Genomic DNA, 13,964 nt, shown 5'->3' on the forward strand with positions numbered 1-13,964 from the left:
TCAAAATACATAATACAACATATGTGCTTCATTAGAAGATCTCCTACCATCTTGAAACCTCTTCCTAAATAAATTTTGTAAATCAAGAAATTTATTGATGAAATGGGTGTTATTACCATTTCTTTGGATGTTTTCCTTTTTTTTCCAAAAGATAAATCTTGATTTGGTTCTCACTTTCATGCTATAAACATTTTATATGCTCACAGAACCAAACCACAGTGTTTTAAGACATTTAAGTAGATATTATTAACAACAAAGGAAGGGATGGCAATCCACAGCAACAGCCCTGATGTTAGGTTTTAGTCACAATGGTGATTCTGTTTAGAGGCATGTATGGAAACAGTGTATGCAAATAGGAAACTAATGTTCAACCAGAATCATTACTCACTATAATCTTTTCTTCCTGGGCAGTGAACGCTTCTTCGAAGTCATCATGTTTCTGAAGAAGGGCTTCTACACTGCTCACTGAGTTTCCCAGGTCCTCATTTTCTAGGAAGGCCTGCAGAAGACAGAAAGACACATCCTAGATTTCCTCACTGGCAAGACCCTTTCCTTGTGGAGCTTCTCAGAGACAAGGACAAAGGAAGGAGTCTAGGGAACTGGAGAGCAAGGTGAGACTTTGCACAGATAAAGATATTATGTGGAAATTAACTTCAAATACCATGAGCTTAGACTCCCAATCTTTTAATGCTTTCTTGCAATTTTCTTACCTTTATCTCTGGTTCTATTCACATAAATTTTCTCAACTAACTAAATATTATTCAGAGGTCTCAAAACTATCCTAAGAGGACTACATTCTTTATCTAAGAAGTTTGTTCATTAACCATGTCTGACTTAGTATAAATTTTTCTTCTTGAGCCCTTACCAATTTGGTATTCACTTTATTTTTCTTTAACTGTAGTCAAAAATCTTTGTGCCACATACTTAAATGTAGCTTTTGAGATAGTGTCACTAGGTAGAACATACTGTTTTCAAATTTCTGACCCTCCTGTGGACTCAGCATCCTGAGTCTTGGGATTGCATGCATGCTCACTATGCTCAGCTTGTAATTAAATATTTTTTTTATGCTTTTGCACAGAAAGGGGATTGTAGCAGCAGCCTTAGAGAGCAAACTCATCCTTACTTTTTGCCATGGATCTTATTCCAGTTCCTCAGACAATTTTGTACCAAAGAAATAACTTCTTGGGTGCTGATAGTAGCCAAAGAGGTAAATAAAGAATGGACGAAGTGATATCTAAAGACTGGCCCAGTGCTTCCTGTTACCTCTTGTCTGCTCATCCAGCTATCCACTTGTTCACTGTCTCGGCAGAAGAGGTGGAAATCCAGGCACTGATGATACTGATGCTGACATTTGTCCCATAGTTCCAGCAGGGCAGCCCAGTCATTGGCTAGTCTTGTCATCTTAGCAAAGGAAGGGACATTGTATTAGAAAGAAAAATTAACTAATACATTTTATCCTTCACTTACTGAGCAGCTAATAAATGCAATGCTATTTAAAAAGTGCAAAAATGAGTAAGAAATGAGCTATTCTCCTAAGGTCCCACCATGCAAGCAAGTAAGTGTAGTATGGAAAAAATAGGATAAATTTCATGAAAGAGACATAACATCCTTTATATATTTAAAAAAAGAAAAAAAGATTAATTCAGGTAGGGGATCTAGGGAATGAAACTACAGAGGGTATAAGAACTGTTGTACCAAGAAATTTACAGAGTTAGTGGGGAGCATCAGGGATGATGAATAACATCAGACTGTAAGTAAATTATATTGCCAGGTCATGAACACTTATGTCATCCATTTCACTTTGGAGAAAAATGGGTGGACATTTGATGATTTCCTCATCAGTGGTGAAACGTCAGCTTAATTTGAGTGTTGTATAGAGGAGAGCAGAAATGGTACAGGTGCACATCCCTGGACTAGGCACTGTAGGAGATCTAAAGATTATCAAGGTACATGCATTAGTGAATTTACCATCTAGAGATTAGTGCGAGGTTGTGATAAAATAAAACAATGACGCAAGATTGTATGAAGATTTCAAATGAGGTGTTAAGTCAGAGAATTGATATAGTAGTATCCAAAGCAGAGCAATCACTCATCTTGTGAGGATTTCGAGTGACTCAGCTTAGCCAATGCATATGTGATAAGGACTAGGTAGACTCCAAACACACCATTAACATGTTTAGATGTCTCCTTCCCTCTTTTCAAAGAGAGATTACCATATGAGCATGAGATAGATTAGGGCTGAACATAGTATTGAAACTTTACACATTGTGTGAAAGCAGCTTACCTTCTCACGAATTTCCTCAGAAGCTTCATGATTGCCATCCAGCAGATCTTGGCCAGTTGCATCAGCAGATTGAAATCGGTCATCATAGGAGTCAATCTCATGCTGTGATCACAAAGCAGAATGTCTCAAATGTGGCAAGAAATGACCTGGATTTCTCAATATTGAACAAAATCCCTCCATCCTTTCTCCTATTAGGGAAGCCTTTGCTCCTTACCTTATGCTGCTGGTGTCTGGCTAGTAGTGCTTCCCCACTGGCTACATCTGTTGGCAGCTCATCAGCATTGATCAGAGCAGTCTTTTCCTTCATCCAGCTTGAGAGCTCATCATAGTCAGATAAGAACCGATGGTACCTGTGAGAAAAACAGGATAAAGGACAGGAAGGAGATACCCGATTTGAAAGGACTGTGAACAAAGGATTATGAGTGGCATAAGTAATGGCATGTAAGGCTAACCTTGTCCTAATACCATGTCTCTCTCCCTTTCCCCTTCAGTGAAGTAGGTTATGAAGCCTTTCTACACAGGGTGGTAGATCCAAGAGTAGGTATATCATCGTGTAGGTGTTCCAATTCTGTCACCTTAAGGTCACACCCACCTGAGTAAAGTCTCATGATGCAGCCAGAAAATGGATTCATATCCTACAACTCTCAGAGTAGGGAGAGAGTTGGGTTTTCTCAAAAATAACTTTGCTAATATTTACTCTACTAATCTACTGGTAAGGTCATTATCCATTCAAAAAGTTAAATATTCATCGTTTGGTTTTAAATCATAATGATACCATGAGTACTATCTTCTATCTCCTGATAGTTGGATTTCTATCCTGATAGTAGTTAAGAATTAACTACTAAAACAATACCTAGTTATCACAGATTTTTATAACTTTTGGCTAGTAGCCAAAACACAATTCTGGAGTCATTTTGACTCTTTAGCTTGAAACATTATTTAAACTCTTGCTAGAGTCAAGATCTTTCCAACTTTATAGTCTGCTTTATAAAATCTTACAACTATCCAGACAGGAACAATAAAGGGGCATGATTGAGGATGTATGATACTGAGTAGTATACCAGTTTACACAAGACAAATTAAATTTTCATTTGCCTCTACAGAGCAGGCAGGAGAACTGAGAGTCCTTTCACCCTTTCTCTGTTTTGGGACCCCCTGGAAGAGGTAGAACAAGATGTGCAATTTCTGACCCATAAGAAGCCTTCAGCTTTGCATATCTGTTAGTGGCCAACGCACGAATGTGTTCCCAGTTGGAGACCAGATCCACTTTCATCTGCTGGATCTGAGATGCATCTGCAGGATGGGAAATCATCAGCTTGTCTGCTTTGGCACATAACTCTTTCACCTTCGGAATAAGAAAGAAATCTACTAAAAAATCAAGCACTGTTGACTCCTGGCAGAGCTTTATGGGAGACAGTATAATAAAAATAATTACATGAATAATAATGACTGGTAAGTATATTTATATAAACATACTTTACTAATATATAATATCCTATGTTAATGACAATTTTTAAATCCTTATTGTCCATACTGTGTTCCATACTCTATAGGTTTTTCTCATATTATGTTTGTTCATTCAATAATATCACCAGAAATATTCTTTTCTTTTCTTTTTTGGAGAAATTATTCTTATTCTTATGTTATATGAGTAACAACAGAGAAATACTATTTTATTCACTCAGTAATTCTGCTCATTGTCTGAAGCAAGGTTTGGAACAATGTTGATCTCTCACCATCTCTCTATGATGTCTCTGTAGATGTTATTGTACAGTCATAAAGTACATTTTCCCCCAAACCTTAAAAAACCACATGACTCCTTTAGAGCTTTAGGCCAGGTATACTATAGTATAATATAGACATGGGTGACTTTCCACATGACACCATTATTTCTTTAATCATGTAAACATAATCAGATATTTTGAGAGTTTGAAGTTTTGTTACCATAACACATTACATCCTATAGTTTCAGCATTTATTACTAGAGGAAAATAGACCAGAAATAGCAACAACAACAAAAATCCAAGAAATAATAGTGGAAGAGGACACTGGAAATGGTCCCAGGGATTTATTCAAAGCAAGCACCTATGATCTTTCTGTACTCTGCCTCTTCGTTGGAAACATATGGGTATCTGCCTTAACTTCAGCTAAAGTTGTAAAATGGAGTATAATGGTACGTTTCGACCAACATGATTGGGTTAATAAATGACTAACCTAGTAAAGCACTTCTCCAGATGTCTGTGAGAACAGAGTGATTCTAGAGACAACTAGAGCTCCATTTACTCAGTCCCTTGATGGATTTTAATCTGGTATTGTGTGGAGGGGGATAGGGTGATAGAAGGTAAGAGACTAGGTGTAGTTGGAGGAAACAGGTCAAGGAAGGCATGTACTTGAGAATTCTATTTAACTCCACACATTTCCCATATTCCCATCTCTACATCCTGGTCAACCATTAAGTGAACAGCTGTCCTCCACCTCTTTTCCATCACCATGATGCCCTTCCAAAGCACATGAGGCCAAGAAACGATAGACTGAAATCTCTAGAATCATGAGCTAAAATAAGCATGTCTACACTTATATAATTTCTGCTGGACGTGGTGGTCACAGTGGCAGAAATGTTAGTAACAAGGGAAGAAATAATGGACAGAAATTGTCCAGAAATATAGGCTTGCTCTGAGTTCCAGTGTGCCTATATCTATCCGTTTCTCTAGACACAGAAATGAGAGCTTTTCAGTTTTTAGAAGGGAGTGAAAAGATAGATTTAGATTTTAATGTCTCTCAGTTTATTATGAAAGAAGAAAATTCATTCCTGATTTATGGTATGAAGGACAAAAACCAGGATCTAGCTGCAACAGAAGAAAATGTGCTCAGAGGGAAGACTCTAGTCCCAAAGTGTTTTAGTGAGAGCAACCAATGAGTTGTTCTTGGAGGTATTTTCTTTAGTTGCAAAATATGCCACAAACTACGAGAGCATATGAAACAGATGCGTGTGTTAAAATAAAAGCAGTCTGAATAAAAAGTAGAGACTTGTGGTCTCACTGAACAACTATGAATTAGCATGAGGAGGAATACTGTAATAGGACAGAAGAATCGATCCTTTATTGAAAAGTGTGAAATGACTGTGTCTTCTTGAGGATGGTGTTAGGCAGGAGGATCACCATGTACAGTTTACAAGTCTGGGGGTAGCCATCTCTCCAGCAAAGGCTTACCTTGTCATCCATGACAGCAAGACTCCTCTCGAGCCCCTTGTGGCTGTGAAACAGTGCCTCAGAACTAACAAGATCTTTGCCGTAGTCCTCAGAGGTGAGTAGAGGCTCTTTCTCTTCCATCCACTGGATGGCTTCAGTGACATCCCTACCAGACAGTATCATGAGTACCCACAAACCAAGACGGCAGGCATGACAGGGCAAACAGACCCACAGAACCAGCTTAGCTCCCACAAGTAGCAACACCTCTACTTTAAAGTAACTTAAATGAAGTAACTTAAAACATACTTGCTTGTCAGTTATTTTTTGTCCAATGTTCTAGCCCAAGGATTCTTGACTATTGAGCTACCAGAGACACTTCCTGTATCTGACATGTGAGCAGTTATTCACGAATGCCATTCTCTTTCCCTCTCACTCATCTAATTCTTATATAACCTCTTTGCTTCTGCAGTACCAATACAGCAGAGCTATACTATTTTATTGTTTGAATACCAAAATCTATATATTGGATATCAAGTTGGTCTTTGCTTTCTTAAGTCATTTGCTATCTCAAAGGTGAAATAATGATGGCTTTTGGCTTTTAAGGTATCGATAAGTAATTGCTAACAGGAGTAGACAGAGGCTAATACAAATAAATCTGATGCACACCCGTCAAGGCCAAGATCACACTTTTTGAAGTCCTTATTCACCAGTTTCCACTTCTGGGATGGCTAGGATTGTTTGCCTCTACTATCTTACTTTAGATAGTGATGGAGATCAGATCCAGGGCCTCTGGTGCACTAGGCCTTTATGTACTGTGCTGTATCTTCACCATCATACCTTTTGAATCTTTGGAGGTCTGCAGCATTCGAAAGAGTTTCTCGTCTTTTGAGAGCCAGGTTCCAGAGACGATCCCAGGCAGCATTTACCTCATCTTGCTTTGCCTTTATCTCAGGCAACTTAGGATGTCCCTCCTAAGAAAGAAAACCAACAAAGATGACATCATACCAAAAATCACTTTCACACTGAACTTATATATCACACCTTGTCACACTGTCATATAAAGAAGCATGGCTTCATAGGCGATGGGACCATAGCCATGGAACACACACACACACCACACACATACACATACACATACACACACACACACACACACACACACACACACACACACTGCCACTTTCATTGATCAAAAAGTGGAGAGTGTAACTAGAGGAGAAAAAGCTTCTCATGACATGTTAGTCCATGGAGTGCATCCCTCTACTTTCTCACACTCTCCTCATATCCCATCTGCTAGTGGCCATGAGTTCTTTAAGACCAGAATCCTTTCTCTGGAACACATCTTTTGTTTCCACCTCACCTGGGCACACTCATTAGCATACTGGTTCACTTTGTCCACTTTTCCCTTCCGAGCTGTCAGTTCTTCCTGGAACTCTTCAAACTTCTTATGCAGGACTTCAGTTCGTTCCCAGTCATCGCCCAGCTCCACTAATGTCACTATAGCTTCCTATAAGTAAGGAAAACATCCATGGAATCACCAGTAAAAAAAAAATCTAGAATTTTCTTTGCGGGTCGGAAATCTCAAGCCCCTGTTAATTTCCCAGGATCATTCATATGGGGCCCTTTCTTGAGACAAGCCAAAAGCAGGCTTATATCTTGGGATGGCACCTTGATCTGGGGATTAGCGTCTTTTGGGATAATCCTGTGGTGAGTTCAGGGGGATTGTTGGGAGTCTCCAGAAGTTCCCTCTATGCTTTAGAAGACAAATGAACAATTCTTCCTACTCTGCCTCCTTTTGAATCAAGCATCTGCAAAAAGCACTGCACTGAGCTCTTGTGTGTTTAAGACTTCAGCCCCAACTGGGGGACTATGCTTGAAGTAGTTATAGGTACTGAGAAACAAAAGTTGAAAATTATTTCAGCCAAGACTCAGAGTGTAAGGAAAACTATTGAAGTGGGGAGTTAAACAGCATGGGGAGAGAGGGGTAACGAGTCTAGACCATACTGCAAGTATGGTGTTAGTTTTGACTTTACCATAATCACACCCATAGATTTAGGCTTATGCCCTACAACATTAATCTTCAGAATCCCCCCAAATCTTTGCCAAAATTCACCTTTTCTCTAAAGAATGAAGTCCAGGACCAGATTCCTCAACTATTCCAGACTACTTGATTATGCTGCAGAGAGTGACAATAGAGTGCTTGAACAGAGCCATCAAAGTACCCAAGAGTATGCAAGGTTGTACCTTCTCTTTGATCCACTCCAAGATGTCTTCACACTCCTGCGAGTACTGATAGAACTTTAGTGCCCGAAGAAGCACATCACTTTTCTCTTGGGTCAACTCCCACAGCAGATCCCACAGGCAGCGAAGTTCCATCAGATGAGTCTTTAAGGGAGAGAGGAAGAATGGCTGGGCTGGCAAATAGCTCAGTGGGGAAAGGCGTTTGCCTTGCAAACCCAACAACCTGAGTTTGATTTCTGAAAACTATGGCTGAAGGAGAGAATGCCCTAAGCTCTCTGCAAACATGCCCATGTTACACACCATGAACACATGCACACACACAAAAACCCACACACATACAATGATAAATAAAATATGATTTAAAAATTATCAATGGAATGCAGAAATATGGAGGTGTAGAATAAAAACTTGTACAGAAAAATACCTGATTAATAATCCCTCCTCCTATTCATTCATATACTAATGACTCAATGAATATCTAATGATAGAAAAAAATATATGAAATAGTTACTAAGCATGTGATCTTCCATGAGAGAAAATTGTGTTAAAATATCTTGACATTTTAAAGAATTGAAAACTACTATCAGATGGCAAAATGGGGGCAAAGAGATGACTTTGGAGCAAGTTTGCACAGAAGATAGCTCTTTTTGCCGAGCTCTAAGGACAGAAATATTCCTGTTGTATAGATGTGATGTATAGACGATAGGCAGAAAATGTTCTACATACAGCAAACAGCCATAGTAACAGCATAGGAGAAACATATGAACTCTTTTCAGAAAGTATAAAGGCTACAGTTCTGCTGAGTAACTGGTAAACACTTTCATTAAAACAGGAAGATTATTTGGGTAGTATATAGTTTGACAACATGCAGAGGAATTTAAGTGCCTGAGGAGACCAGAACATCATGTTGCACCAGTCATGGGAAACTGGCTAGCATTGTGCCATCCTTTAAAAAGCTTGTATCTTCGACCCGTCTACTGCCTAGAGTAGGCTATTGAACACATTTCTCTGAACCTTACTGTGGTGTCCAGTGAAGCCTCAGTGGTGATGATGCAGCTGATTAAAGACTTCTCAGGCATTTTTGTTTTGTTTTGCATTGTAAGTTTTAGAAAACAACATCTTACTATATAGTGCAGACTAGAGTTGAACCTATCACACTTCGGCCTCCATCTCTCCATTCTGGGATTACAGGCATACACCATTATATCCAGTTTTAAATATTTTATTTAATATAAGACTTTACACAGAGCATTATAACATAGAAGTTCTATTTTAAACAAAAGAACAAGACTTGAGATTTTCTTGTTAATATTTTCTAATCAGATTATTTTTCTAGTTAAATTTACTTTTCTCTTTTGCTGACATTAACATGGGCTAGAATATTTATAATTCATATAGAAAGACTAGGCTTAATTGAAAATTATGTCATACAAATTAGTTTTGCAATTTAAAATTACACAAGCTAAAAAGTGTACTTATATAACAGGAAGAATATATGAATTAGTCAAAAAGTAGCTGTGACATTAAAAATCCTGGCAGTAGGACCAGGACCCATCCCCGGTGCATGAGCTGGCTTTCTGGAGCCCACTTCCTATGGTGGGACACCATAAACAACCTGTGGCAAGGGGAGGGGCTTGGGCCTGCCTGTATTAAATGTACCAGGCTCTGCTGACTTCCCATGGGAGGTGTTACTGCCTTGTAGGAGGGAATGGGGGGGGTGGACTTGGGGGAAAGGCTGGAGGGGTGGGAGGAGGGAAGGGGAGGAATCTGTGATTGGTATGTAAAATGAATAAAACTTTATTAATTAAAAAAAGAATAGGCACACAGTGGTAAATGATTATTTAATAACTGTGATTGTTCAGGTCTCGACATCCAAGAAAATTTTCTAAATTAGGGACTTGGGGGGGGTTGTTTTGTTTTTGTAATTAGAAAGGAATGTATGGAAAAGTATACTGTGAGAAATGGGGTGTATTTGAAAAAAAGCAAACTTTCACTGGCAAATGGGAAGAATTCAAAGAAGATTCAAATGGGAAAACCACTTTGAAGTCGGAATTAATAATTATGAAAGAGTCTTTATAAAAGTCATTTCATCTGAGAAATGTGGTATAGGCTGAAGTGGACTTGATCTTGACATGAAGGACTGCCAAATGACATTTCCACCCCATAGTCTTTCTCCACCTATGAAACACAAGGGTGATCTGTCATTTCTCCTGCCTCAATTTCAATAAAGAACAAGCATTTTGAGTCCTTGTTCTAAGGCAGCTACATGGAGGTTTATCTAGCACAATCCACAGAAACCCTAGTAACACAATTAGCAACTAGAGGCTTGACTTTAAGACCCTACAACTCATTTACCTTGGTGTCATCATGGGCAAAATGATCTTCTGTAAATCGGGCTTCCCTGATTTCTTCTAGTTCAGGAAGCACCCTTGATTTGACTTGTACCTCTGCTACAAAGGATTCATGCTTCTGATACTTCCCCTGAAGTTTAGAAATCAGAGTTTATGAGTAATGAAATGCAGTCTCATGGGAACACCAAGTACTCTTGTTTCTCCTCTCAATTCTAAGCAGACTTTCCACTTCCCCACCTGTACTCAGCAATTTCCCCTGGCCATAGCAGAAACAAACCCATTCTGAAACAAACAAAGGTGTACTCAAGGTAGAACACCTGAACACAACTCCCCAGAGGCCACACAGACAGTCTTTTCTGTTGTCACTTCTTTTGGAAAATTTTATCAATAAAATGATATTCTACTCAGGGATCCACAGACTCCTATGTGAATAAAACCATGTAACACATAGTATCATTGAGTTCTCTTTTAAAAAGTACTGTGCAGAAAATGAAATTATCCACTAAAAGTTCATAGTAAGCTCTGTTCTCGTCATATATGAATTAATCTGTTGCATACATACATCACCCAGATCTTGTGGCACTGTTCCCTGCTCAATACCAATCACCAATTATGATCTTGCAGATGCAACGTGTCAACTGATAGATGTAGAACTTTGTACCAAACTTCTTGTCCTGTAACCTTGTATTTGAACTTAACAGCCATTAAATAGCAACTTTGAGGAAATCTAGAATAATTGCCACTACTGAAAAGAATGGACAACCATTGCTTTAGAAGCACTAATGATTTTTACTCTCTTAAAGCAAATCAGTTGTATTATCATTAGTGTCATAATATTGAAAGCACATGGTGTGTCAGAAGTTTCTTCAACTTTCAGCCACTGTTTTGTCCAGTAAGCTCTCATAAAATACTGACTTGGATTAGTCCTATTTGCAGATAAGACTCTGAAAGTTAAGAAGTAGAAGACAGGGATCATGTAGAAGTAGAACTTCTGTCGATAGTAAATGGTCTAATCTTTCTATGATGTCTATATAATTATAAGAATGCGAGTTCTGAGTGAGATGTCAATGTGATGCAGTATGAGTCTGTATTTTCAACAGCTGATATACTGTCAGTTTTTGGTTACTTTTCTCTTTCTTCTATCTCATATTTCCAACATTACAAAGAAGGAACAATGTTAGCCTTTTTATTAACTAAATTTGTAAACTTCCCATTCCACCATTTTGGCTTCATTCTGTACATACAATCAGGTTGTGCTTACACCCACCCCTCAACATTAACATAAAGAAAAGCCCATTTCACTCTCTAGAGAACTTAGGGTCAGTTTGGAGAACATCTGTGGCACTAAGTCACCTGTATGTTCGTGGGCTCATAGGTCTTATCCTTTGCAATCTCCATCTTCTCCATGATCCATTTCTCCAGGTCGTCTGCATCTCTTCTGAAAACTTGATAGTGATAGGACTCTTCAAGCTTCTGACCCCTCTCAGCGACACGTTGCTTGAACCTCTGGTATTGGTCTAACACCTCCTGTCTTCTGTGCTGGATTTCTTCTGCTGTTTCCAAAACCTTTGGTCCACTGCTTTCCATAACCTATAAGGTAGAAAGTCTCTCCGTGTTTTGAAATATTATTCTGTATCCCAAAATATGGATGAGTGTGGTTACTATGTCAATTAAAGATTATAAAAAGAAAAATAAATAATGCTTCTGTTGTTACTTCTCATATTTATAATCCTATCTTTCTTGTATATCCCAAGGCATTCACCCACATTACAGCTATGCTTATATTTGTTAAGTCTGTTAATTCTTACTGTTGGAGGAGCTGTAATATAACTGTATAATTTTTAACTATAAATAGCTATTGCTCAGATTAATAGTTCTTAATTATCCAAAATATTCCATAGAAAGGACAAACTTGGACTGATGAAGCAACATCACAGAATTTCAGATAGACAATAAGGTAATGCTACTTTATACCCTTCAAAGGCTAAACAGCATTAATAAGTGTTGATCATACTGTAACTTTAAGGAATAGTCAGGGATAGTTTACCATTAATTTAATGAGTCACATACTGTGAATATTTTTCTTATTCAAAAGCATAGACTATGTATTAAGTACTTTTATTTGATTTACTAAAAAAATTCTAAAAGTGAAAGGAAATCTAAATTCAACCTGGTTTCTACTCATTTGTCACAATTTTAAATTATTAGTGTTCCAGTAATTGGTTTTTGGAGTATAAAATATTATATTCTTATCAAGACAAAATTATGTTTTAATTTAATGAAAACCAGTTGTGTGTAACAATATCCAGGAAAATTTCCATAAGGCCATTTCTATAGAGTATTGATTCCTTTGTTTCTTATATCTAAAACATGCAATACAGAGTTTATATTTTAATGTTTCTTTATTTTTTATAAATAGTTTTCTAGGGCCAGTAATTACTGAGATGACTATAAATTTAAGTCATTCCACAGAGACACAAACTATTGAAGGCATTATTTGGTTTCAAATTACCTAGTTGTTTTCTATATGATATATCTGACTGCAGCAAGTAATTATTGAGTTTTTATTACTATATAGGTTTAAAGTTCTAGGTTATAAACCAAACTAGTGGGAACTCATGAACTTTAGACCAACTGCTGTGGAGCCTCCACAGGCCTGAACTAGGCCCTCTGCATAAGCAAGGCAGTTGTGTAGCTTGATTCACTTAAGGGGCACCCTGGCAGTAGGATCAGGATCCATCCCTGGTGCATGAGCTGGCTTTTTGGAGTCCACTACCTATGGTGGGACACCTTGCACAACCTTGATGCAGGAGGAGGGGCTTGGACCTGCCTCACAGAATGTACCAGGCTCTGAGGATTCCCTATGGGAGACCTTTCCTTGTTGGAGGAGAAAATCGGGGGTCGGTTGGGGGAGGGAGGTAGGAGAAGTGGGAGGAGGGAGGAGAGGGGTATCTGTGATTGGTATGTAAAATGAAAAAAAATTCCTTATTAAAAAAAAAAGCTATACTCCACACACATACAAAAAGTTCTAGGCTATTTTTGAAAGTAAAACATTCACAAAATAATTAAAATCAAAATTTTCTACTACTGTAAAGTCAAATAAGTGTAATTTTTAATGACCCCGGTGAAGATGGAATAGAAAGTTCAGAGGAGATAGCTTTCCTAATTGTATCAGGGATGAGAATTCATCTGTACTCACAGTTTCCTTTGGAGGGTGCTCCATCGCTCCCCAAATGAAATGTAGCTAAGAGAGAAAAATTGTTCTTTGAATTTTTAGTCCACCTCAAGTAGGAATGTTGGAAACCCTTATGTGGCATGGACTAAGAGAAAGAAGTTTTAGAATCCCGCCAAGTGTAGACAATCAGCATTATCTCCAGGCGACAGTGTCAGTTGAAGCAGTGGCTGACAGCCACAGACAGGTGACTCAGCAGTTCTGGGGGGCTGTGGTTCTCAGGACCTCAATAGGAATTTAAAAAAGAAAAGAAAACAAAGTTTTCAGATGCAAAATTACCAAAGAAAAACAGTGAAAGGCAAGTGGTCGTGTTGGGTTGTGTTTTATTCAGTAATAGATCTTGTAAGGTCAGAGAATTTATAAATTAGGAAGGATTTCAGGTTGGTCCTTCTTGGACTCCACAGTGGAGGGCTAAGAGAATTCAGAAAGGACATCACTTTCTTGTTCTGATCTCTTTCTAGGAAGTACAGCGCAACTACTTTGTCAAGACCCAACTTCAGGGATTTAACTACCTTTTAGTCAATAACTTATTTCAAAGTTTGCTCCAGGGTCTTTCAGAAATTTGGGAGATTTTATTTATGACCTCATAGATCAGATTCTTAAAAATTATGATCTTGCAGTACCTTTAATCATTCACGTAGAAAGTACAGAACAGTAAGATGTATGAA

At 38.2% G+C, this 13,964-nt stretch overlaps 1 protein-coding gene across 1 annotated transcript in view; it reads right to left on the reverse strand.

Moving 5' to 3' along the window:
* The window catches only part of Spta1 (spectrin alpha, erythrocytic 1), a 71,412-nt gene extending 58,125 nt beyond the window's left edge, over positions 1 to 13,287 (reverse strand). Inside the window, exons 1-12 of the mRNA XM_036202783.1 lie at positions 13,264 to 13,287; positions 11,418 to 11,654; positions 10,069 to 10,194; positions 7,717 to 7,857; positions 6,833 to 6,979; positions 6,310 to 6,443; positions 5,494 to 5,638; positions 3,475 to 3,629; positions 2,499 to 2,634; positions 2,285 to 2,386; positions 1,264 to 1,401; positions 389 to 499 (exon numbers count right to left, since the gene is read on the reverse strand). Coding sequence (XP_036058676.1) covers positions 389 to 499; positions 1,264 to 1,401; positions 2,285 to 2,386; positions 2,499 to 2,634; positions 3,475 to 3,629; positions 5,494 to 5,638; positions 6,310 to 6,443; positions 6,833 to 6,979; positions 7,717 to 7,857; positions 10,069 to 10,194; positions 11,418 to 11,654; positions 13,264 to 13,287 — 1,596 coding nt within the window. The remainder of the gene's footprint in view (positions 1 to 388; positions 500 to 1,263; positions 1,402 to 2,284; positions 2,387 to 2,498; positions 2,635 to 3,474; positions 3,630 to 5,493; positions 5,639 to 6,309; positions 6,444 to 6,832; positions 6,980 to 7,716; positions 7,858 to 10,068; positions 10,195 to 11,417; positions 11,655 to 13,263) is intronic.
* Positions 13,288 to 13,964: the final 677 nt, after the last annotated feature.

Source organism: Onychomys torridus, chromosome 11, assembly GCF_903995425.1.
Source record: "Onychomys torridus chromosome 11, mOncTor1.1, whole genome shotgun sequence".
NCBI classification, from domain to species: Eukaryota; Metazoa; Chordata; class Mammalia; order Rodentia; family Cricetidae; genus Onychomys; species Onychomys torridus.